The sequence below is a fragment of the Microtus ochrogaster genome, chromosome 15 (assembly GCF_000317375.1).
Source record: "Microtus ochrogaster isolate Prairie Vole_2 chromosome 15, MicOch1.0, whole genome shotgun sequence".
NCBI lineage: Eukaryota > Metazoa > Chordata > Mammalia > Rodentia > Cricetidae > Microtus > Microtus ochrogaster.
The window spans coordinates 32031049-32054490 of NC_022017.1; the positions used below are offsets into that span (position 1 = coordinate 32031049).

The following is a 23442-nucleotide window of genomic DNA, read 5'->3' on the forward strand; positions in this document are numbered from 1 at the left end:
AGAGTTCCATCCTGAGTTTAGAAACTCTAGGGCAGGGTGCTGTAGTGCTTGCTATTCTTGTAGAGAAGGAACAGAGAGTAAGATGGCAGTCATGGTGACAGCCCTGGGAACACGTGGTTCTGTGTTCAGCTAGAAGAGCTTCTCCTGCATTGGTGATGATGATTGTTTAACAGCTGCCTTTGCTGAGTACTTTATTTCCTGCTTAATGCACATTCTTAACTAGGCCATGGGTCTGATGGAACCCTAAAATGGTTCTGGAGACATCCCAGAAAGCAGACATCCTGTTTGCGAAGTTCTGAATAATTCTGCAGAGGTTACACTTACTGTTGTTTCTGTTGACAAAACATACCAAAGAACCCTATCCGTCAGAGGTCACCAGGACCATTTGCTCCATGATCTCTTTATGAGCCAGCACATCCTCCATTCCCAGGTGCTCAGTCCTGGGGGCTATCACTACATGATCTCTTTAACACCTTCCTTCCAAGTCACATGGTATAGGAAGAGGTCAGATATAGGTCATTCTTCTGATGCAGGGAAGAAACCAACAGTCTGGTGGGAGCACACAGAGAAGGTATTGTGCCTGGAGACCCTTATACTGACAGGCATAGGCTTGGCTTTGGAAGCTGGTGCCTCTCTAAACTCCCCTGCCTTCTGCTGCCTGGATGAATTGACTCACTAATTACAGTAATTGGACATTTTGTTAACTTCTCTGACTCTTCAGTTGATTATTTAAAGATACTGCCTGGACAGAAGGTTTGCTCATGAGTTTTAGTAGCACAAACTCTGATCATAATTCTACTTGTAAAAAAGTGGCAAGACATGTCTAGGAACCAAACAAAAGAACATTTATAAAGTCCAGCATGTAGGAAGCATTTAATACCCATGACTGATGGTGGTCCTCATAGCTCTTAGGCTGGAAACCGAAAAAGGGGAAATGATGGAGGAAGGTCATTGGTTAAATAAAAAGAAACTGCTTGGCCCTCATTGGTTAGAAGATAGGTGGGAGGAGTAAACAGAACAGAACGCTGGGAGGAGGAGGAAGTGAGCTCAGACTCGAGAGCTCTCCTCTCAGGGGCAGATGCCTCAGAGAGACACGATGCTCCATTCTTGCGGGCAGAGGTGAGAGCTCTGCTCTCTGAGGCACACACAATGAAGCTCTGACCCAGGATGGACGTAGGCTAGAATCTCCCTGGTAAGCCACCTTGTGGGCTACAGCAGATTATTAGAGATGGGCTAGTCCAGGTGCGAGAGTTAGCCTAGAAGAGGCTAGATAGAAATGGCCAAGCAGTGATTAAATGAATACAGTGCCCGTGTAATTATTTCGGGTAAAGCTAGCCTTGCGGGCAGCGGGGTGCTGGGGACGCAGCCCCACCGCTCCAATTACTACATTAGGCCATTGTACATAGTAACAAACATAGCAGGACTCTGGAGAGAGCAGATAGATGTCTTTAATGAAACTAGTGTCGTGGGACAAGGGGTGACCCATGATATCCCCTGAGGAGGTGGATTTACTTGCACTGAGGGATTAGACAGGATTTGTCGTGCATTTGGGGGGATGAGGTGAGGTGGGGTTTTAGGCAGGAAACAGCTGGGCCTCTGGTGAGAGGAGCAGAGAGCTCCAGGAGTTCATGCCTTCTCCTTTACATCTTGCAGAACCCATGAGGAAATCTATCCAGCAGATTTGACTGACAGAGGATAGCCCAAAGGGGAACTCTAAATAATGGAAACACAAATAAAGCAGCACCACGGTTTCAAAATCAGTGCTTATATTAATTTATAATTATATTAAAAAGTCAAAGTCTCTTTCCAATCTAAGAAACCTCTCCAAAGATAGAAAAAGAATCAATCTTATCAATATCCAAACACTGATCCAGAATGCAGTATGCACCACATACTCAGGAGGAGGGTGGAGAGTTAGAGAAACTTCAGTCTTGGGAGCCATTGTGTATGGTTGATCTCAGCATTTGCATTCATGTCTCAGGCGGTGCTAACTGCTGTAAACAGAGACTGCTTGACCTATTCGTTCAGGCTTCTTACTTACTAACTCTTACAACTGAAATTAACCCATTTCTATTAATCTGTGTATCACCATGGGGCTGTAGCTTACCAGTAAAGGTTCTGGGCATCTTTCTCCTTCAGTAGCTACATGGCATCTCCCTGCTCTGCCAACTCTTTCTCTATATCTCTGTTCAGATTTCCCACATGACTTTATTCTGCTAAGCCATTGACGGACACAACTTTATCCATTATCCAATAAAAGCAACACATATACAGAAGGACATCCCACATCAAACTGCTACTAAGACAGAGGACATGGAGACTCCATTTGTCAACCACGTTCATTCCAGATGTGCCAAGTACCTGGTGGTAATCAGTAAACTAGCTGGCTACTTGCTGTAGAATCAAGAGGCATAAAAACATCTCCAGTCCTTGTCACAGAGGGTAGTTTTGTGCTTGTGATCCAGACTTCTGCCAATGTTAGTTCCTGCTATCCAGCAGGAACTGGGAAAGGGACGGTCCCCCCCCCCTTGTTTATTAAATTCCAAAGAGATGATTAGTAGGTTCAGAGAAAGACATAATTGGGTTCCTGGCAATCAACAGGCAGAAGATTCGTTTATTAGTAACTTTTTTATTGCTGTGATAAAACACAGCAGTGGAAACCAGGTCACCAGGTCCTTAGAGTATGACTTGCCCTACATCCCCCTGGTATCCTCATTCTCTGTTCTCAGCTTCCTGGTTTCCCTGATGCCAACTTTTCTGCTCTCTCATGCTGCTTTGACTACAATGACTGATATCTCTGAAAATGCGAGTCAAAATGAATAATTCATCTTTTTCTGTCAGGTATTTGGTCTACATATGCAAGAGTAACAAATACACAAGTATTTTGAGAAAACTATGCATGTGGAGTGAGATCGTCCCTTAATTTTATTTATTTATTTCTTTTTACTATGGAATCATGTTTATTTCTGTTATGTCATTAGCTATTTGAAACAGATACCAGGCAAAATGTACCCAATTTAATTTATAATTTTTTTTTAAAAAAACCAAGACAATAATTACAACATTTCTCCCTTCCCCCACTTCATCCCTTCAAACCCCCCATATGCCCTTCTTGCTCTGGTTCAAATTCATCTCTTTTGCCATTAATTTTTATTAAATGCATATATGTATATACATATACATTCCTAAATATGACTTGCTCGGTGTGTATAATGTTACTCAGACATATGTTTTTAGGGCAAAGCATTTGGTACAAACAAGCAGCTTGTGCTCTTTCCTGGGGAAGAACATTTCTCCTGCTTGCCCCACTCCTTCGTTGCCTGTAGTTCTTCATTTAGGCTTGAGCTGGAAAACAAGAGTGAAGCCTGTGGAAAGGATGCTCACTAAACATCTAAAGAGAACTGGACGAGTACAATGGTCCTGTAGCTTTGCAAGGACAGAGGCCCCTGGAAGGTGGGATTTAGACCTGTCTTGTGATTGTTGCGTTTCCAGTGTACAACCATGTGCCCTATCTGCTGTTAGCATGTTAGGATGGTTGATCTGCCTTCTCCACCATCAGTCAAATCTCAGAACACATAAACAACCCAAACCTGGCATCACGGCCTCGGAAATGAGCCAGGAAAGTAAATTGGTTGGGGAGAGGCTGCTGGCTGCTGCTTGGATATCTGATAATCAGACAAGATTGGCAGAGCGTAGATCCCTGAGCTTACTTATGCTCTGAGACCGCAAGTGGGTGATTGGATCTATTGATTGACTGATTGATTCTTTCTTTCTTTTTTTCATGAGGCAGGGTCTCATGGTGCCCAGACTATTCTGGAACTCACTATGTAAATGATAGTTATCTTGAACTCCTTAACCTCCTGCCCTCCTTGTCCAAGTGTGGGAATTGTAGCAGGTGCCACCATTCTCAGCTCAGATTTTTTTCAGTCTGCAAAAACCAAGGTCAAAAGCAATTTCAGTGGCTACACCGGGTGTCTTAGACATATCGCAAACTTATCCATGAGCTCAGCATATCGACAAAGAGCTGCAAGGGACAGAATCTGAAAGTTCTGACACACTGCCCAGCACAGCAGGGGATCCATAAATGTCAGACCCCTTCCTGAAAGGAAGTGAGTCATGTTTGGAGGTGGCTGTGTTTGGGCAGCTCTTCGGCTGTAGTGGGCACAGAGACAGGGACAACTGTGGGGATTCTGAGCTGCTGGTTCATTTTCATTGTTGCCAGCTGCACATTGAAACGGCTCTGCAGCTAGGCTGAAGGCTGGGATTTGAAAGGGATCCATTTACCTTTAAAACCAATTGTCCTGAATGTCAGTGAAGCAGTGTGTAGCTCTATGGCACTTCTTTGATCGTGAAGTAGCTGCAGACAGAGTGCCAACTTTAGACACCAAGCGATGCTAGATGTCATAGCATGCAAAGATGTTGGAATAAGTTCTTTTTTTTCTGGTGAACCGCTTTCTTTCTTCCTCTAAACAATGGCACCTCGCACTTTGTAAGCATCATTTCCTCTAACCCTCACAGCACAGTCTAGGAACCGTTAGCATGAGCTCATGAGCTGCTGTGCATCTAGAGTGAGATGGATGGAAAGAGGGCTGGACTTTACACCTCGTGAGAAAACTGTGGTACCCTGGACTCTCTGGACTCCCATACATTGCCCTGCTCCCACCCCCAGTCATTCTGAATGGACAGATAGAGGTCTAGGAAAGGATGAAGAGGGGTAGGAATGAAACCAGTACCAGAGCAGTTCACTGCCAGGGACTCTTCATGGCACAGCTGGATATTATAAAGGACCCAAAGTGCGGCTGTGTAATACAGTTTACTGTAAAACATTTGTTAATACAGTAGTATACTTGATATGGTAGCTCGCTTCTGTAATCTTAGCGCTTGGGAGGCTGAGGCAGGAATAGTGATATAAGTTTGAACACAGCCTAGGCTACATAATGAGCCCTAGGGCAGTCTTAGACACAGCATAAGAGCCTGTTTTATTTCTTTTAAAAAACAAAACTACATCTGGTGGCTCATGGCTGTGTTCCCAGTACTCATGAGCAAATGAAGGAGCATTACTGTAAGTTTGAGGCCAATCTGGGCTACATAGTGCTAGGACAGCCTGGGCTATAGTTAAAGAATATGTCTCAGAACCAAACCAAAAAAAAAAAAAAACAGAAAAAAACACAAAAAGCAAAAGACCTACAAGTAGACTGGATGAAGTGGGCACAGCTGTAATCTCTACACTAGTGGAGGCTGGAGAATTAGGAGTTCAAGGCTATCCTCGGCTACATAGTGAGTTGGAGATCAATTTGAGCTTTATGCGGTTCTGTCTAAAAAACTAAGAAAAACAACAAACAAACAAACAAAACATGACTACCCAAACTTGAGCTGAGCAAAGATGATACCACTAGGCATACCAAAGTGAATGGGGAAAAGCCCACGAGGCCTCAACCCTATACAAAGAATTCTAGGCAATTAAGAAATGCTAGGAACAGGAGAGGTGGTCTTCCCTAGGGAAGAGCATACCAGTTAGTTGTCTGGTGCCAAATGGCCAGCCCTGAAAACATATATACAAATAACATTATATGGACTAAGCAGGTTATATTTAGAAATATATATATATATATATGGATGTAATAATGTATTATATACATATATGCATGTAATAGCAGTTAATGATAAATGAGGCTATGAATTTCAAGTAGAGCAGGAGAATGTATGGGAGCGTTTGAAGGAAAGAAAGGAAAGGGAGAAATGTACTTATAACCTCAAAAAAGAATTTAAAAACTACCCACAGAACCAGGATACATGACAGTTAAGATTTTGGAAATTTGAATCATACTTTTAGGCTTAGTTCATAAAAATACTTCCCATAGGTTGCATGTTCTAAGTATTGTGGTGACTGTGCTGGTGCTGATAATAATAGTGATAAAGGGGTAGGAATGGTGCTGGTAACCATGGTGATGGTAGTGATGCTTATGATGAGGGGATGGTGATGGGTGATGATCATGTTGACAGTGGTGCTGACGATGGTAACCATAGTGATAATGATGATAGTGATGATAGTATTGAGATAGGGATGATAGAGGTGATGATTATGATTATAGTGATGCTAATGACCATAGTGATGGTCAGGTAGTGATGATGACATCTGTGTTCACTAAGAACTAGCACTAAGCCTATCACTGGCCTATGAACTTCCTAGACTTTTAGGTCACTCACAGTTTTCACTGTACCTCCATAATGCATTATCACTATTCTCATTCAGAAGGAAGAGAGGGCTCAAAGCACTCTTTCCAGTGACATGCAGCAAAAGATAAAGCAAGGATCAAGGTGCCAAGTGAGAAAATGATATTATAACAAATAGTTAGGAGTTCCCCTTATACCACACTCTGTGGAGGTCTTCCATGCATCATCTAGCGGTGTAATCCGAGCATTCTCTGAGGTGGATATCGTTAGTTATTTTTGTCGTTGTTGGTAATTTGTTAAGAAAAGTGCTACTGAATGTCTGTCTGAGTTGCTCCTTCAGGTCCCACAGCCAATACTAGAAGCACAAGGAACATATATGTGGTGAAAGTGACCACAGAGTTGAGTGTGCAGAGCTACCTGCCACCCCCCTGCCCATCTCTATCTTCCTTCTACCTTTCTCCCACACCTGCTCTTCACCAACACTCACTTCTTCCTCTGTCTCACGTTCCTGGAAGACCACACACTTTCTCTCTCCCTCAGCCTGGGCATTCTGATCTACTTCTGACTGTGGTTAAGGATCTAATCTAGGACCATCATCCACCCTTCTAGTGACGTCTGCCATCCCTGACTATGTTCAGGTTTCAGGAGTGATAAACCAGGCTCGGAGAACTCAATTCTGCCTTCCTCCCAGCCCTGTTGGCTTATGCTCCCCTAAGGGACCTGAAACTCAGCTGGACATTTTCACCAACAGTCTTTCAAGCTGGACCTGCTTCTGCCCATGTCATCATGGTTGGCGTGCAACCACATGATAGAAAATTTGAAGAGTGGAAGAAAGTACCGAAAAATACTTGTATATTTGCAGTGAAGCTCTGGTGATATTTCTTGTGACCTAACTTGTCTTTTCTGTTTCCTTCCTAAGGGAAACCAAGGAGAACGTGGTGCAGATGGTGAGGTGGGACAGAAAGGTGATCAGGTAAAGCCAGTGTCCATCATAAAGAAGCTTGTATTGTAAGAAAGGCCTCCCTCTCAGCCGTGTCCTCCCGTTCCACTTCCGTGCCTGCAGAGGAATGTCTGAGTCTTGTTTTCCTGCTCTCTGTTGTGACCTCTATGCTGGCTCTCACCCCATCCATCTCCCAGTGGTCCGAGGAGCCTTCATCTTTCCATTTTCTCTCCTCGCTCCCCATGATTGTTTCTCCCTCACTGAAGTGTTCCCATTCTCCAGTAAACAGCCCTTTCTCCCCCCTCCATTTCTGAAGCTCTTCTTTTTACACTCATGGTACTATTTGAATTGCTTCATAACCCTTCTTGAGCCCGTCATTGCCTGGTCAGGCTAGCTGGACCCCTCTCCTGATGCATGGGAGGATGACACCAATACCAATGCTTCCCTCCTATGGACCTGAAATACTGCTTTCCCCACTGTCCCCAGGCAGTAGCGCTGGCTGATTCTGCACAGCCTTGCTTGGGCAGCTTTAGTGCTTACTAAGTGACTTGTGCATTGTCTCCACTGCCAACATTTCCTCTTCCTTCTGTTCCCACTCTCTATCAGCCCTCCCTTTCTGCTTCCACACTGCTTTGCGTCTCACTCCAGGGCTCTTGGTAACTCATTCCATGACAGGCACCACTCCAGAATCTGAGATACAAAACGAGCAAGGGTGAATCCTAACCTCAGGGCATATTGGTGCAGGTGGGTGGAGGGTGAGCCACCAAGTCCATGATCCTCAAGCAGCTATATGAGGTCTGTGTTTAAGGTTTCCTTCTCTTTATTTTGGATAAGCAAAATTATCTGGGTTATCACACTTAGAATAGCATGCCAACAACAAACACTCTGTACATTGTACTGAGTATTGTTTATGTTTTCCAGGGCCAGGTTTGGAGAGGTAGGCGAGAGAAAGAATTTCCTTGGTATTAATTTGTATCTTTAGCATTGCCATACAAGACTGAATGTTAGATACTAAATTCTACATGATAAAGAATGAATGGCTCATTCTGTAACTCACAGGAAACTCCACATGTGAAAATAGATTATTTCTGTAATATTATCATAGTAGTAATGTCAGAGCTAAATTATTCCAAACTTATTCTGTTAAGGAGGTACACAGAGAGAGAGAGAGAGAAAGAGAGAAAGAGAGAGAGAGAGAGAGAGAGAGAGAGAGAGAGAGAGAGAGAGGAAGAGAGAGGAGAGAGAAAGAAAGCTATAGATATGTCTTGATGGATAATAATAAAGTATTTATCTTGAAAGCATGATGTATGGGTTTGATTACCCATTTTTATTTTGTTAAAAATAAACAAAAACAAATAAACAAACAAAGAAGGTGTGGTGGCCTACGGTTGTTACTGGTATAGACACGTGATACTTGGGGTTTGCTGGCCAGTCAGCCTAGCCTTCTTGGCAAATTCCAGGGAAGTGAGAACTCTGTACCAAAAACTTAGTGTGCGTAACTGCAAGGTTGGGAGCATAATAAAAAATAAAATTTCAGGTTCCAGCTAGATAGAAGACACAGTCCCTTTTATTTGATCTCTGAGGGACATTTCTGGGCATTGTTCATTGGTCTGTATATGCATGTTCATACATGTACATGAATGTGGTTTCTCTCTCTCTGTCTCTCTGTCTCTCTCTCTCTCTCTTTCACACACACACACTCACACACACACAGCACTTTATATCCATGGCCTTGATAGCCATAGAATAAACGAAGCATGACTGCAAATATATTATTATCTCTGGAATAATGTGATAACAACTCTTCCTTTAGTGTTCCATTGCAGTAAATATTATAGGTAGTCCAGATATAGTTAAAAGTATATGTACAGGTGTGAACAACTCATATGTCTTTTTGTGTAAAGGACTTGGCACCCCTGAATTCTGGTGTCTTGGGAAGATACCCTGGAACCAAGGCCCGTAGAAGTGGCAACTCTGCGCCATTGCCCTTGCCCACTTTGTTTTCAGTTCTTCTTTAGTGGGACACTGTATGCATATCTGGAAGGTTGGGAGTGTAATAAAATGATTTTTCAGGTTCCATCTAGATACAAGATAGAGTCCCTTTTGTTTTTATCTCCATCCTCAGCTACTTCCATATGTCTTCCATCCCAGATGATTTTGAAATAAATCCTCTTTTAAGACATACTCATTTCTATACATATTGTGATGAGCTTTTTTAAAAAAAATTTTCGAGACAAGGTTTCTCTGTAGCTTTGGAACCTGTCCTAGAAGTCACTCTGTAGACCAGACTGGCCTTGAACTCACAGAGATCCACCTGTCTCTGCCTCCTGGGTGCTGGGATTAAAGGCGTGCGCCACCACTGCCTGGCTGGATGAACTTTTTTAAACCTATGGAGTCACTAAGGTTACATGAAAAAGAGACCCTTTGTGCCAGAGTCTTCAACCAGTCTTACCACTTGGCTTAAGAGGCAGACTCGGGATGGGTTTCCGGAACTTGTTATTTGTTTCAAGTTGAAAGTTTTTTTTTTTTTTATGAGTCACTTTTGAATAATTATCTTCTGTGTATTCCTAGGGTCACCCTGGAGTTCCAGGCTTCATGGGCCCACCAGGGAATCCCGGGCCACCAGTAAGTAGACTCTCTAATGATGTTTGTCTCATGACTTCGGCATTCAAGACGTGTCCATTCTCCATGGAGACTGCATCACACTGGACGTATCTTATTTTAAGGGATGGGATTGCCATTAAAACACCTAGGGATGACAAAGAAGTAATTGGGATGAATATTGAGGGATCTGAGACGGGCTGCTCAGGGTGATTTTGGGCCTGAGGACCCCTGGCAAGGAACGATGAAGCCAGCATTTCAAGGTTATGATCTTGAGTAAATAACTCATTTACATTGAACTTGAAGATGCCCATATTAAGCCTAGATTCTCCTCCATTGTTCTGGGATAATTACAAGTTATTGTTCACTATTATTTTTTAACCACTTATTGTTATTTTCAGACATTTTTGATAACTATAATATCTGTCTACTATTAATACCATCCAATTTATTGTGCCTTTTAAGCAAATAATTTCCTTGCTTTTGTAGTGATTGTAGCCATGACATTGACACAGGGCCTCAGCATCTTTCTGTTCCTACGGATTAGTCATGTTGTATTCCTGCGTGGATCTAACTGCAGTTGCAGTTCTTAGATTCATTGAAGGTAGCCATGACAACAAGCAGTGTCAATTACTGTCCCTGCTGAGCCCAGGACCCCAGAGATTTTCATGGATTCTTCATGAAACTCTTGTCTCTCAGACCTTGCAAACAAGGCCACTCTGAATGACTCAGAGCCTATTGACAAGGAACCTGTGCTAGCAGAAGTCAGGATTTTTAAAATAAAATTTTAAAAAGATTGTCAGTTTGGATAATTAAGTTAAACTGGATTTGTTGTTTTATGCTTTGTGTACACTGTGTATTTGTGTGTATGTGTGTTTGTGCATGTGTGTATATGTGTACATGTCTATGTATATACATGGAGATGCCCTTAGAATCCAGAAAGGGGGCATCAGAGCTCCTCAAACTGAAGTGACAGATAACTGTAAGATGTCATGTGGGTGCTGGGAACCAAACCTATGCTCTTAACCATTGGACCATCACCATCTCTTCTGTCCCTGCTTTGTCTTTTTAGATAGCCACTCACATATAAGAGCGTGTAACAGCAACTGGCTTTTCATAGTAAACCTCTACTTCAAGTTGATAATAAAATTATTCATTTCAGAAGTCTTTGTTGGATCCAAAAAAATCAGGCAAACTGAATTCTGACAAAGGTGGGACTCCAGTGGATATTGGGGACAGTCATTAGAATTAATCAAAGAGGAACATATGAGAGACAGGTGGCTTTATTAAAAATCAGTCCATTAGTGAGTAATTCCTTGTCACAGTAGTTTAACCTCCAAGTTCACCTGTCAGCTGAGGATCACAGAGCTGGGACACAGCCTTAAACCTTCATCCCTTCACCCTGATAGTTCCAAAGCTAGTACATGGCTCTAGTACCTTCCCACCAGAGATCACTATAACTTAGTGCTCCTCGGCAAATGTCAAGCACAGGTCCTGGCTTTGGATACTCATGCTACATGCTGAGTCTGAGACACAGAGGCCAGCACCATCAGACACCAGTTTCCAGTTGAGCAATGCTTACAGTTTATGTAAATGCTTACTGAGAGGCCATCTCTTTTATGCCCTGCTTTATGCTGCAGTGTTGGGGCTTAGGTGATGAGTCATCCCATAGGCTCAGTGACCGGTCCCACAGGAGCAACTCAAGAGCAGAGAAGTAACCAGCCTGGCCATTTATTCATAAGTGCTTATTATTTGGCAGGCTCTGTCCAGGGTATTCATGGTCTAGGCTCCAAGTCCTCAGAACTCTTTCAGCATTTATTTTCTGCCCGCAGCCAGTGTCCTTCCTCCAGATAAAACCTTTACCACTTTCCTACTCTGCTTTTGAGTCCCACTTCACTAAGTCCAGGGTTCAGGGAAAGAAACATTAGCGAACTTTGTGTAGAAAAATCCAGACTTGAGAAAGAAACTACACATAGCTTTGGACTAAATGTGTAGTTTCACCAATGACCTCATACTATTTGTTTAAATATCACTGATCTCCCTATAGTTCATGAATAGTATTTGACTTTTTATCTCGCCTAAGAGATGTGGGCAATCAAGCAGCATTCTGCCTTAAGAACTTGCAATCCATGGAAAAATCAGTCCTATTTACAGCATCAACTTTCATTGAAGTACAAGGCTATAATATGATTACTTCTCTGTTCTTATAACATGGCTAGCACATAAAAAAGTCACTTAATCCATACATAGAAGTCAATCAAATGCTGCTGAATAGTTATCAATGCAGATCTGTGAGAAATTGTTCACGTGTGCTTCCATGACTAGTCCATATCTACTGTAGGTCTGGTCTTGGATAGAAGATAGACATATGATATTAGATGGGCCTTTGTGCAAAGTCCTTGGGAATTTTTTGGTGATGGTTAATTCTTTATGTGTGTTGCCCTTTTTAACCCATCCAGCAACATCCAACATGTGGTGGTTGCTTGCTTTTCCTGCATTCCAAAAAGGAATTGGGATGTGGAGCGGTCACGTGACTTGCACTGGGTTGCAGAGCTACTCTGTGAAGAGGAAGGATTCTGAGTTTGAGGTCTTGTCTAAGTTAATCTCTTTATCCTGTACTAAACACCTCTTCTGACTCATCTCAGACATCCCCCCATCTCCCTAAGATGGAGGCCGTTTCCTTACTTTCAGAGAGACAGGAGTTGAGCTTAGGTCACATGGAGCTCATGAACTCTAGAGAGGGGCAAATGCCTTAGCTCACCTAAAGATTGCTCCCTTCATCCCCCAGCGCATTCTGCCCCCACTCCCATTTGGTTATTCAAAAATATTGACTGAGTGTACTCCAGGAGCGTCTTCAGTTCCCAGGAAGAAACCACGCCGTTTGTGTTGTAGGAGGGGTTAGAAAAGAGGACTATAGACACTAAGCAAATTTAAAGTCAACAAACACTGGGGTATCAGACATTGGCATGTGCTACAGAAAAACAAAGTTACAAAAGGAGAAAGATGCTAGTGTGGTTTATGAGAGACCAGTGCTTGAACTTCTCAATTTTGCCAGTAGCAAATGTCTTAGAAACTGATGCCTGAGTTGAGCCTGTGGGCACGGGGGCAAGGATGAAGGCAGAAGGAACAACACCCCCAAAAGCACTGGTATAGAATCATGCCCGAGGCTCCTCTGTACTGCCTATTCACTTCTCCAGAACCCTTTTTCCGTATTTTTAAAAGTGTTGTCTTAGGGATGATTGTCTGGGCAGTGCTTTGTCCCTTCCTCATGTGGTTGCTCCCCCGGCCTCATTTCAGCTGCACATGAAACTGGTCTTCTGCCTTGTCTTTTTAGGGAACCGATGGAAATGCAGGCCCTGCAGGCCCACCAGGACTTCAAGGGGCCCCGGTAAGTTTTCTGGGAGACCCAATAACCATCCTTGTGTTGACCTTTAGGACCTTTTAGAGCCCTGTGTTTGCCAGCTCTCCTCCTGTCCTCTCCTGTGGTAAGCCCACATGTTCATTGCCGTGGTTTCTTGTATGGAAAATGCTCGACACATTGCCTTCTAGGTATCTCATTGCTTTACCGCTAAAATGAACGTTTTGATGAGACGGCCTGGTGACCTGTGATTCCCTAGTGGAAACAAGCTCTAAATGTATGTTCCATCTCACCTTGTGAGAGTAGCTTCTGTCTCGAGTAACCCAGGTGAACGGAGAGGCCCGTCCTGCGCTGTGGTGTGCTCAGGTGTGTTTCGGGCCACAGCTCTGTTATCACAATTGTTCCAGAGGAAGGTACAAGTTAGAAAAGAAGGTCATTGCTCAAGGTCCCCCAATCGTAGCTGGTATCTTCGGTGATTGAACTCAATGCCCTATAATCTCAAAACCTAGAATTCTTTTCTTTCCACCAAGCTGCTAGAACCAAATCTGGATTCAGTGCCATAAAGCAAAAACTGAAATACAGGTCAGGAGTCGCTGTGCTGGTTGAGTACATGCATGACATTTAAAGTTACACCCAATATATCAATGTTTTTATCCCTTCTGGCCTCTCTCCAGCCATTTCAGTCTTGGAAGGGAAGTCTTTTAAGCCCAAGTTTCTGTCCCCAAATGAATGCACGGAGCAGGATTTCCAATGCAAATTACACAAGGGTCTTTAATTCATACTAGAGTTTGGACTACACCTCCACCACACCAACGCAATGGGTGTGGGAAGTACAGCCCTGAACCCGGGGAAAGGGCAAACTTTTAAAGGGGAAATGCCACAATCAGGGGAGTTTGAGTCCTGCCGTCTTGGGATTGGGTGAGGAGTACATAGGATAAGACAGTTTCTGAAACCACTGGTCAGTTTCGGGGCTCGAAAACCTAACAGAGAACCATAAATTACTGATAAGCTATCTTCAAGGACAAGATGCCTCCCAAGAACATCTGGACCTCCCAAGAAATTTTATGGCCCTGCTCCCTATCTTCTTAATTGGACATTTTAAGGATATCTGCTATGGCGTTACATTTCTGGAACTGAGATCCGCCCCCCCCCCCCAAAGCTCATTATATGGCTTAAGATGAAGTCCCTTCTTTAAAATGGAGTTTGGAAAGTCAGGTCCTCACAAGTCTAGGACTGTTATACCTATTTTATGAATAAGGAGAATGAGACCGGAGAAGCAGTCAACATTTAACAGACGAGTCAGAGCTGGTTACAGAAAGCTCGACAGCAAAGTCACAAAGAATGAGGTTGGGCTCCTACTCCTGTGTCTCTGGCAAGTTCATGTGCAGAAGGACCCTTAGGGTACAGTTAGCAACCCCACATCCTTCTTTGCCAGCATGGAAAAGCAGTGCTCAGTCGACAGAGGCATGCAGAAAATGAATGTCCAGCTTGGGACTTAAGTCAATTTGAAGACATCACTTTGGTGTTCTTTCTACTATTTCACACCAACTCACCATGGAGCGCTGAGATTGAATAACCAGCAGCCCCATGGCCCTTCGTAGGATCATCCTTCGGTCAATCCGTTTGAAGCAACCAATGCATAAATCCCAGGATAGAAAGCACTGCAGGCAGCTTTTTATTGATTCTCAGACCATAAAAGATTTTCCCAATAAAACTAATGGACTGTTTGCCTGAGGAGAATAAGATACTGAGCCCAGTTGTAACATCATTACATTGCTTTGAATTAAACTCTATTAAATAAGACTGTGATTCTATCATGGGACCCCTTGGTAAGTTATGGTAGCAGTTGGGGCTGCCCACAGTCCTGATAGATTACTATAAATATTAAATTGGGATATGGTCCAAGTTTTCTTAGGTGAAATGATATTGGCTGGGTAATGTGGATACACACAGTTCATACAATCCTAAGTATTATCGCTGTTTTGAATTAAAACATATGAATGACCTGCCATTATTTTGATACGACATGAAGGGCAGTGGTATGATGTTGAGTCCCCAAATGGCATCTCTTCTAAACACTCTTATAAAACACAATGTCTAAATAGCCTCTCCTTGCTACCAGAAGTGGTTTGAGGGCATAACTCCTCTGAAGCAATATGAGTGGAGAATTTTAGATTGTTGGGGCTTTTCTTGATCTTTTACAGCTGTGTTATAGCTATCTATTTACACAGCAAGGAACTTGTGTTTTCAAAGCCAAAACTTAATTTGAAAAAAAAATCATTATTTCCTGCCTGATTTCAATTAGTTGCTTAATAAATATTTAAATTTGTTAATTCCACGAGCAAACTTAAGGGAAAATGTCCCGTGTCACCTTGTTTGCATTCAGCTCGAAAGAGAGATCACAGAGGTGCCATGATGCAGACTGGACCAGGGTGTTCTGGAAGATCAGTGGTGCTGGCTCTGCGTGCTGGAATAGATAACCAGAGGCTAGGTAGAGTGTCGGCTACTGTGTCTATCTCCTGAACTCTAGGTCCAGTGAGCTGCTTTGTAAATATTAGAGAAGTGTTTGTGATGGCTGGAGAGCCAGGAGGCAGAGTCCTCTCTAAACTTGCCTCCTCCACCTGAGAATCAAGGGAATGATTTAGCTCGAGGCTTACCAAACTTTGTCTCTGAAGAAACAAATAGGAAACCTTTCAGACTTTGATAGACACTGTTCTCTGTTGTAGCCAGTGAGCTTGGGTAAGGCAGCATGAGCCGTAGATAGTATACATGCTGATAGGGAATGGACTTCCCCTAACAAAACTCTATTTACAAGAACAGGCAGAGGACTGGACATTGCTGACTCTTCTGGGGTTACTATTTTTCCATTTTAACGTTCGTGATACAATGTACATCTAGAAAGTAGTCCAGAATGCGCCATTCTCAGTACTTAAGATTCCCCAGTGTTAACTGAATGTTTGATGGAGTGTATCCATACTCCTTGAATACATGGTGGGAGATTCTGTAATAGGGGAGGGCTGAACGCTGTGGTTCACTGGATTGACTAATTTGCATACATCTGAGAGGCAATGTGTCCAGGACATCCCAAATGTCTTACAGCATAACTCTGTAAAGACACCGCACAACCCCAAATCGAAATCACCTCAAAGGCATGCCACATTCTCTGTATTATTTTAGAATTACAAGTAACTTTTCCCATGCTTTTGAAATATGTGAATATTTTGCCAAATCTTTTAACAATGATAAAAATAAAACATGATCCTTTCTGCACCAAACTCAAGTGTCAGTAAAACAATCGCTCTGTGTCGTAAGCATGTGTTGCTGCTGTCTTCCTAATGGCTGAGATTTGGCTAAAACACAGTGATGCAGCTTATGTACGGTACAAATAGTGCTTGATAAAGGAACTGAGTTTTGGTCCCTTGATTGGGCCATTTTTTTAAGATCTGCATGGAAATGTGGAATAAATACCCACTTTTGCTTGTTTTCACTTACATTTTAAAGGTAAACTCATAACCCTTTAGAACAGAGGTTCTCAACCTATAGGTCATGACCCTTTGGGGGTCGAGTATCCCTTTCATAAGGGGTGTCTAAGACCATCAGAAAGCAAATATATTTACATTATGATTCATAACAGTACCAAAATTGCAGTTATGAAGTAGCAAAGAAAATAATTTTATGGTTGGGGTGACTACAGTATGAGGAACTGTGGTAGAAGGTAGCAGTATTAGGAAGGTTGAGAATTTAGACTATCCCATTTTATATGATTAGAGGCATCAGAATCTTGCCTTGCAAAGGCACTGGTGGAGATCAGAAAGTCATCAAGAGCCCTATATACTCATGGCAGAGGCATGGAGTGATACGAAGCTGAGCAGTGTCCCCCCCACCCCCCCAACAGAGGCCAAAGCCCTGAGGGCAGCTCTAGGCCTTCATGAATAAAAAGGGAAACAAAATACCAGTTGATGCATTTCAGCCAAATAGACTTTCAGAACACCACGCGTCTTTCATGGAGGGGATAATGACTTGTCGCTATTTCTGGTTAAAGGTTTGGGAATCTCCAGAGAAATACACAATGAAAATAGTGAAAGCATGGATCTTACAGGCCTCCTGGCCAGCTTTCCACTTGTGCTGTTCTGTAGGTTCCGAACACAGCCCTAGGCTGTGCTGTGGGGAAGAACAAATCCTGGGTTGGATCTGGAGCCATGTCTTGTGAACTCCAAATCTTTCACAGACGTCTGATGGTGGCTTCCCCGAGTCTCTAGTGTAGAGTGGGTCTCTTTGCGCCTGTACTGTGTGAGCATGCTCTGTTGAAGGTGTCACAGCCCTTGACGGGGGGCATAGCCTGTGATGCCAGGAGGCTGCAGGTGCAACCTTAGCTTTTAACCATCTCCTCCTAGCTCACAGGGCAGCTCCCTGTGAGATTTCTTTCCAGGACAGCCGACCAAAGATTTCATATTTTTATGTCTTGACTCTTTCAGGGCAAAGAAGGCCCTCCTGGTCCCCAAGGCCCATCGGGCATTCCAGGAATCCCAGTAAGTATCACTTTGAAGTTTGGTTTCTCATCAGAAAAATTAGCAAGCACAGATACATTCCCAGCCAGGTGTGGTGGTACACACCTATAGTCCCAGTGCTAGGAAGGTAAGGCGGTGTTTAAGATAGGAGATGCTGTCTTAAAATTTTTCCCTCTTCCGCCCGAAAGATTCATCATAATAGCATAATGTAGCCACTAGTGGAACTTATGGTATTTTAGAAAATTAGGAGAAAAAAATCATCTTGCACCTGGTTATTACAAAGGACATTTAAATTTGAGTGGAGCATGTCGTTAATGTCTTAATCTTCTTTTAGGCTAAAACTGAGTAGTTTCTTACTGATTTAAATATTCCATTTTCTCTCTCCTTCTATAGTTACACAAACATATACATTCATACATGTATCTCTACAACCCAGACACATAGATTTTTTTTTTATTTACTGCACATACTGTTACATATTCATAAAATTTTCATATCATATGTAATGGGTACTGTTGGAATATGTGATGTTCCCCTGTGGTCTCATAAAACATTTTTTTTTCATTTAAAAACGTACAATGGGCAGCTTAACATGCAATCAGTTCTCTGATTCCGTTAGGATGACCCCTAAAGTGGAGTTTAATTGTTCTACTGTAATTATCGCTAAGGTTTTTGATACATGCTACAAAATGCCTTCACACAAATGTTTGTTCTCAGCCTTGCAATTTAATACAGAGCTCAGTAGGGTTGAGATCTCCAGCTTGTACTAATTGTCTGTCTGGGGAGACCTTGTCTCATGAGATGGAGCTCTTGTGATTAACTGCCCACAGCATATCCCCCTCCTGCTCCCCGTCATTAACTGCCCACAGCATATCCCCCTCCTGCTCCCCGTCATTAACTGCCCACAGCATATCCCCCTCCTGCTCCCCGTCGTGCATCCTTGTATTCCAGCCATACTGATAACCTTTTGGCTCCTCTTAGGACACACTGTAGTCTCTCCTGCCACAATTGATTCCCCTCCAAGCCACAGGGACTTTGCATATGCATTTTTGTCTGCCTAGATTGTCCTCTGGTTACCCTTCTTCACTATTTGATGCTTCTCAACTCTCAGGTACTGGGAACGGTACAGCTCCACCGACGTATACACTGAGCCACATTCTACCCTGTTTTTGTCTCCTGTTTTCCTCCTCCTTGGATTTATTATGTATATACGTATATGTGTGGAGTCATATATGTGTGTGCAAGTACACATACACACATATATGTTGTTACTATTTACTGATTCTGATCAACCCTAGTATGGTGAGCATGCCAGGCAGTTTCAGTCCCCCTTGCTTGAAACCTTTGGTCTTAATCCCAATCCCTATCCAGGTATTCCTGCTTCCTTCTCAGCCACGGTGAACTCCTCATCTCTAGTCTCTGTTCCCTTTATTTCTGAATCTCCACTCTGGCTCTGCTCATTCTCCCTCTTTATGTTATTCAGTATCTCTAGTTAGGAAATTAGTGTTTACTATGTTGGGAGACATAATAAGGAAGAATAATTGCAAATTGTATTGTGGGTTTCAGTTTCTCTGCCTAAGCTTCCCACCCAGCAAAGAATAATAAAAGAAATATGGTTGTGGATGAATAGCTCTTTGAGGTCCCTTCCTACTAACTGTCTAACAACCATAACCACTGATGGAAGGGGCCTCTTCTACAGCTCTCATGTAAGCCATTATAACTCTAGAAGTTAAGGAACCTGTTGAGGTTCACAAATTGTAGTGATTTGATTCTATCAAGGTAAAAGCCAAGTAAAGAAAATCTCCAGTTTGGATTTTGCACCCACCCCTTATCACAATACGCGATGAGACTAGAGGCAGGAAGCCATAGATATAACTGTGCTGTTTTCTTAAATCTGTCCAGTTGTCTTCCTCACTCTTCTCCTTTCTGGCCTTTAACACTGAGGTCACAAGTCTCACTTTCTGTGAGGACCAACACCAGGAAGTGAAACAATGAGTCTCTCCGTTTATTGAGGGCCATCTCCATGCCGTTCATGCTGTGTGAAACTCTGAATCGGTGGTATTTCATAAAATCGTAACCCTGCAGCACGGACAATGTGTCTCTGTTACTTTAAAGTGAAGAGTCCAAGATTCATAAGGTTAGGGACTGCCCACCCAAGCCACTCCCAAAAGGCAGCTTTCCTGTCTTGGGAAGCCTTGTCTATTTCTTGGATTACACAGGAAGCCACACAACACTCTCAAGTCACTGCATTTAGGTACAGAGGGTCACCCCTGAAGTCCCCAGACATTGCTTTTTCTAGCCTGAGTTTGCTGGTTTCCTTTCTTCCCATGGCCTCTTTCAAACTGTCTGTACAGCTCTCTGGGACCCTTTGTCCCATGGCCTCTGTATGTAGGGAGGAACAACTGAACATTTTAATCTTGCATATTTTTAATCAAAATATTAATTACATCATCTCCCATTCCCTTTTTTCCTTTCTACAGTTTTTCCATGTTTTCCCAGAACATGTTTTCAAATTTATGGCCTCTTTTTCTTTACTTTTATCTATGTATAAATATATTCACATATATATATATGAAAATAAAAATTTGTATACAATTTCATATATAAATATATAAATAATCATATATTTGAATATATATGTAAACACATGAATATATAAATATAACCTTCTGAGTCCATTTAGTGTTGCTTGGCTTGTGTGTATGATTGCAAGGCTGACCACTTGGTATTGATAATCTGTCAGGGGCATCATCCCTAGGGAAGATGATCTCTCTCTCTTTTCTGGCATTCCTTAGTTTCCTGTAGTTCTTTGTCTAGTAGGAGTACCCTTGCATTTCTTCCTTCCACATTAGTGTGTACATTGGTGTCCTGTTTAGACGCTGCTGTGCCGTTGTGTATCATCGGTAAAGCTTTCTATTTATTTCTAGGGGATGTAATTTCACAGCAGACTTCCCGATTCTCTGGTATAGTCTTTCTGCTCTTTCTTCCATGGTGTTCCTTGAGCTTTTAACTGCAGAGAATATGGATCTATGACTTGGTTTATTTGAAGTTCACATGATAATGCCTGGGAGCAGCATCCATAAAAAAAATGACAGATACCAATGAAGCAGGCAGTGGGACAGCAACCTGGACAGGCAATACATTCTGGTCATTGCTGCAGCATCCTCCTCCAGGCCCAGGCACTACAGGCTAAGGGCACTAGTGGAGAAAACGCACACTTTCATTGGAAGCTGTCTGTAATTGTGGCTGCCACACTGGCCAGTGCCAGTGCTTGGTTGAGCATTGCAACTCACTGCAGGGCGTATTTAGCATTTCTTCTAGGCTAAAAGCCACCATGAAACCAGGGTCCTATGCCTCAGAGGTGCAGGTAGTATTTAGTACTCACTTGACTGAATTCTTTGTTCTCAGCTTTGCTACTGGCTTTTGAATTCAGTGGCCTGAGATTACACTTTCTTCTGTCTTACCTTTGCCGTCTTCTGAGACCCTGAATGTGTACTTCAAGGTTACAGAATCCTCATCTATAGATGGGATCAGCGCTGGGGTAGAGGGACTAGAGAGAGACTCATAGCTTGGTTTTGTCCAGAGACGTGTAAAACATCACTGGACTTTCTAGAACCAAGCAGCCTCGGCCCTCTTTCCCTGTACCCCATAATGTCTCAGGAACAGTAGTATTTTGCTGTGTGATTTTGTTTTTTCCTATCACCCACGCCCTAGTCAACTTACTCATAGAAGAGGCCCACAGTGAGGAACAAAGTGGGGACTTTAGGCGACAAATAAAAAAAATCATGGTGCAATTGCAAAGGGGTCTGCTTCCCAGTGAGGTCTCCGGACTCCAGGAGTTGGGGGAGACGCCCGTGTGCCGCTAACTGAACATAAGGCTACTGCTGCACAGAGGGTGCACACAGTTGCCTCTGTGTCTGCTCTTCCCTCTCTCTAATGTTCCTTGACCTGCTAAGAAAGCTGTGTTTATCTTGCAGGGAGAAGAAGGCAAACAGGGCAGAGATGGAAAGCCAGGTCCCCCTGGAGAACCGGTAAGGGACTCTACACTTACCCGCCCGTCAAACCCACCCATTCTCAGCAGCTCTTCTGGGATGTTGAAGGGCTCCTATGATCCCGACTCGGCCATGACCTATGTACCACTACCCTTACGTCTCATAGTGCCACAAGGAAAACACCCTGCTTTGCAGCTGAAATACGAAACTATTTACGTTGGTAGTTGACCGCCTAAAGTCTTATAATGGTCTGGTGACAGCCTAGAATTTCTGAGTTTGGGTCTGCCACCCTTTCGTACTGCACTTTACTGCCCGTGTAGCCTCAGCCCTGTGGCTATGGAAGGGAATTTGGGGCAAGTGATCTATACTGGCTCCTGGTCTTGAGAGCTGCTACCCAGCTTCATGTTTTAGATCTGGCCCACAGGCATTTGCTGTTGCTTGTATTTTTCTGTAATCACACTCATTAGAACCTCCACAGATGCAGCACTCCTAAGGCTATCTTTGGTGGTCCCGTAGCTGCATGACTTACCCATGACCTCAGAGTCCTTTCCTAAGGCTTGGGGACCTCCCTTGCCTGGATTCAGGGTTTTAAAATGAGGATAATGGCTCCACAGTTTCTGACATTACTTCTGTCTTCACAAATCTAGAGCTGTGGTGTGGCTCAGTGGAGTGTTCTCCGGTCATGCAGGGCCCTGGGTCCACTACAGCACAGAGAAGCAACGCACCTCCAAACAAAACAATATTAAAGCAAATCACACACATGGTAGGGAAGATAAAGGGCTGCAGGAGAGAGAAGCCTGGCTTCTCCCCATGTCTGTCTGCTTACATAACAGGCGTGCATCTACTAGAACCCTGGGCAGCTCTGAGAAGGGCGAAAGCTCCACCCGGGGAAGGATTGTTCTGCATGAAGGGAACACGCGGGTGACATTTTACTCCATGGTGTCTTAGTTACTTTTCTTTAAAAAAATTTTTTTTTTATTGCATTTGCTTGTTGATCTGTCCTATGTCTGTGCAACGCAAGGCAAAGGTCTGAGGTCAGCTTGCAGAAATCAGTTTTCTCCTTCTATCCTGTGAGTCCCAGAGATCTAACTTAGGTTGTCAGGCATGGTGGCAAGTACCTTTACCTGTCAGACATCTCACTGGGGTAGTTTCTGTCTTTTACATGAATTAAATAGACAGTTTAATTAACGAATGAATGTGTGTGCTCCTGCAATTGTTTATGTACATAGATACTGTGCAGTGCCAGAGGGTGGGGCATAAGAGGGCATCAGACCCCCGGGAACTGGAGTTCCAGGCAATTGTGAGCTGCCTGATGTAGGTCCTGCTAACAAAACTCCCATCTTTCAGAACAACAGCAAGGGCTCATAACAAAGAAGCCATCTCTCCAGCCTCTCTTTTAATATTTTAAAGCAATCTTTATGTGTAACTTACTGATAGAACTTAATTTAATATAAGAAATTAAATCATGTTGTGCCCATTCCCAGCACCAAAGTGGCGCTAGACGCTAGCTGTGTAACCTTCAGTGAGTCGGATAACCTCACTGAGCTTCAGAATCCTTCGGTGAGATGGAGGGTAATATCCTAGCTTGCTAGAAGTTGGAGATCAAATGAGGTGAAAAATGCACAGCGCACCAGGTTTTGCTAACTCTTAATTATTTTAGTGAGGTCCTCTTTGCGACTGCCCCATTTTAACTGCTGGTGAGGTCAGAACTGTGGAGCCTTTGCAGCCACTAAGTGGTATTACATAAAAGTTTTTTTTTTTTTTCTAGTGGAGCTCATGATCTGTTTAATTTGCTTGGCCGTAAACTGTTATGACTCAATCCAAATCTTATACAGCTTGCCCGAAGCACCCTCCTCATCATTTTATACC

The 23442-nt window shown here is 43.2% G+C and overlaps 1 protein-coding gene across 1 annotated transcript in view; it reads left to right on the plus strand.

Annotated features, from left to right (window-relative positions):
- Positions 1 to 23442, plus strand: part of Col22a1 (collagen type XXII alpha 1 chain) — a 226488-nt gene that overhangs the window by 167938 nt on the left and 35108 nt on the right. The window contains exons 47-51 of the mRNA XM_026782418.1: positions 7094 to 7147; positions 9686 to 9739; positions 13050 to 13103; positions 17549 to 17602; positions 21559 to 21612. Coding sequence (XP_026638219.1) covers positions 7094 to 7147; positions 9686 to 9739; positions 13050 to 13103; positions 17549 to 17602; positions 21559 to 21612 — 270 coding nt within the window. The remainder of the gene's footprint in view (positions 1 to 7093; positions 7148 to 9685; positions 9740 to 13049; positions 13104 to 17548; positions 17603 to 21558; positions 21613 to 23442) is intronic.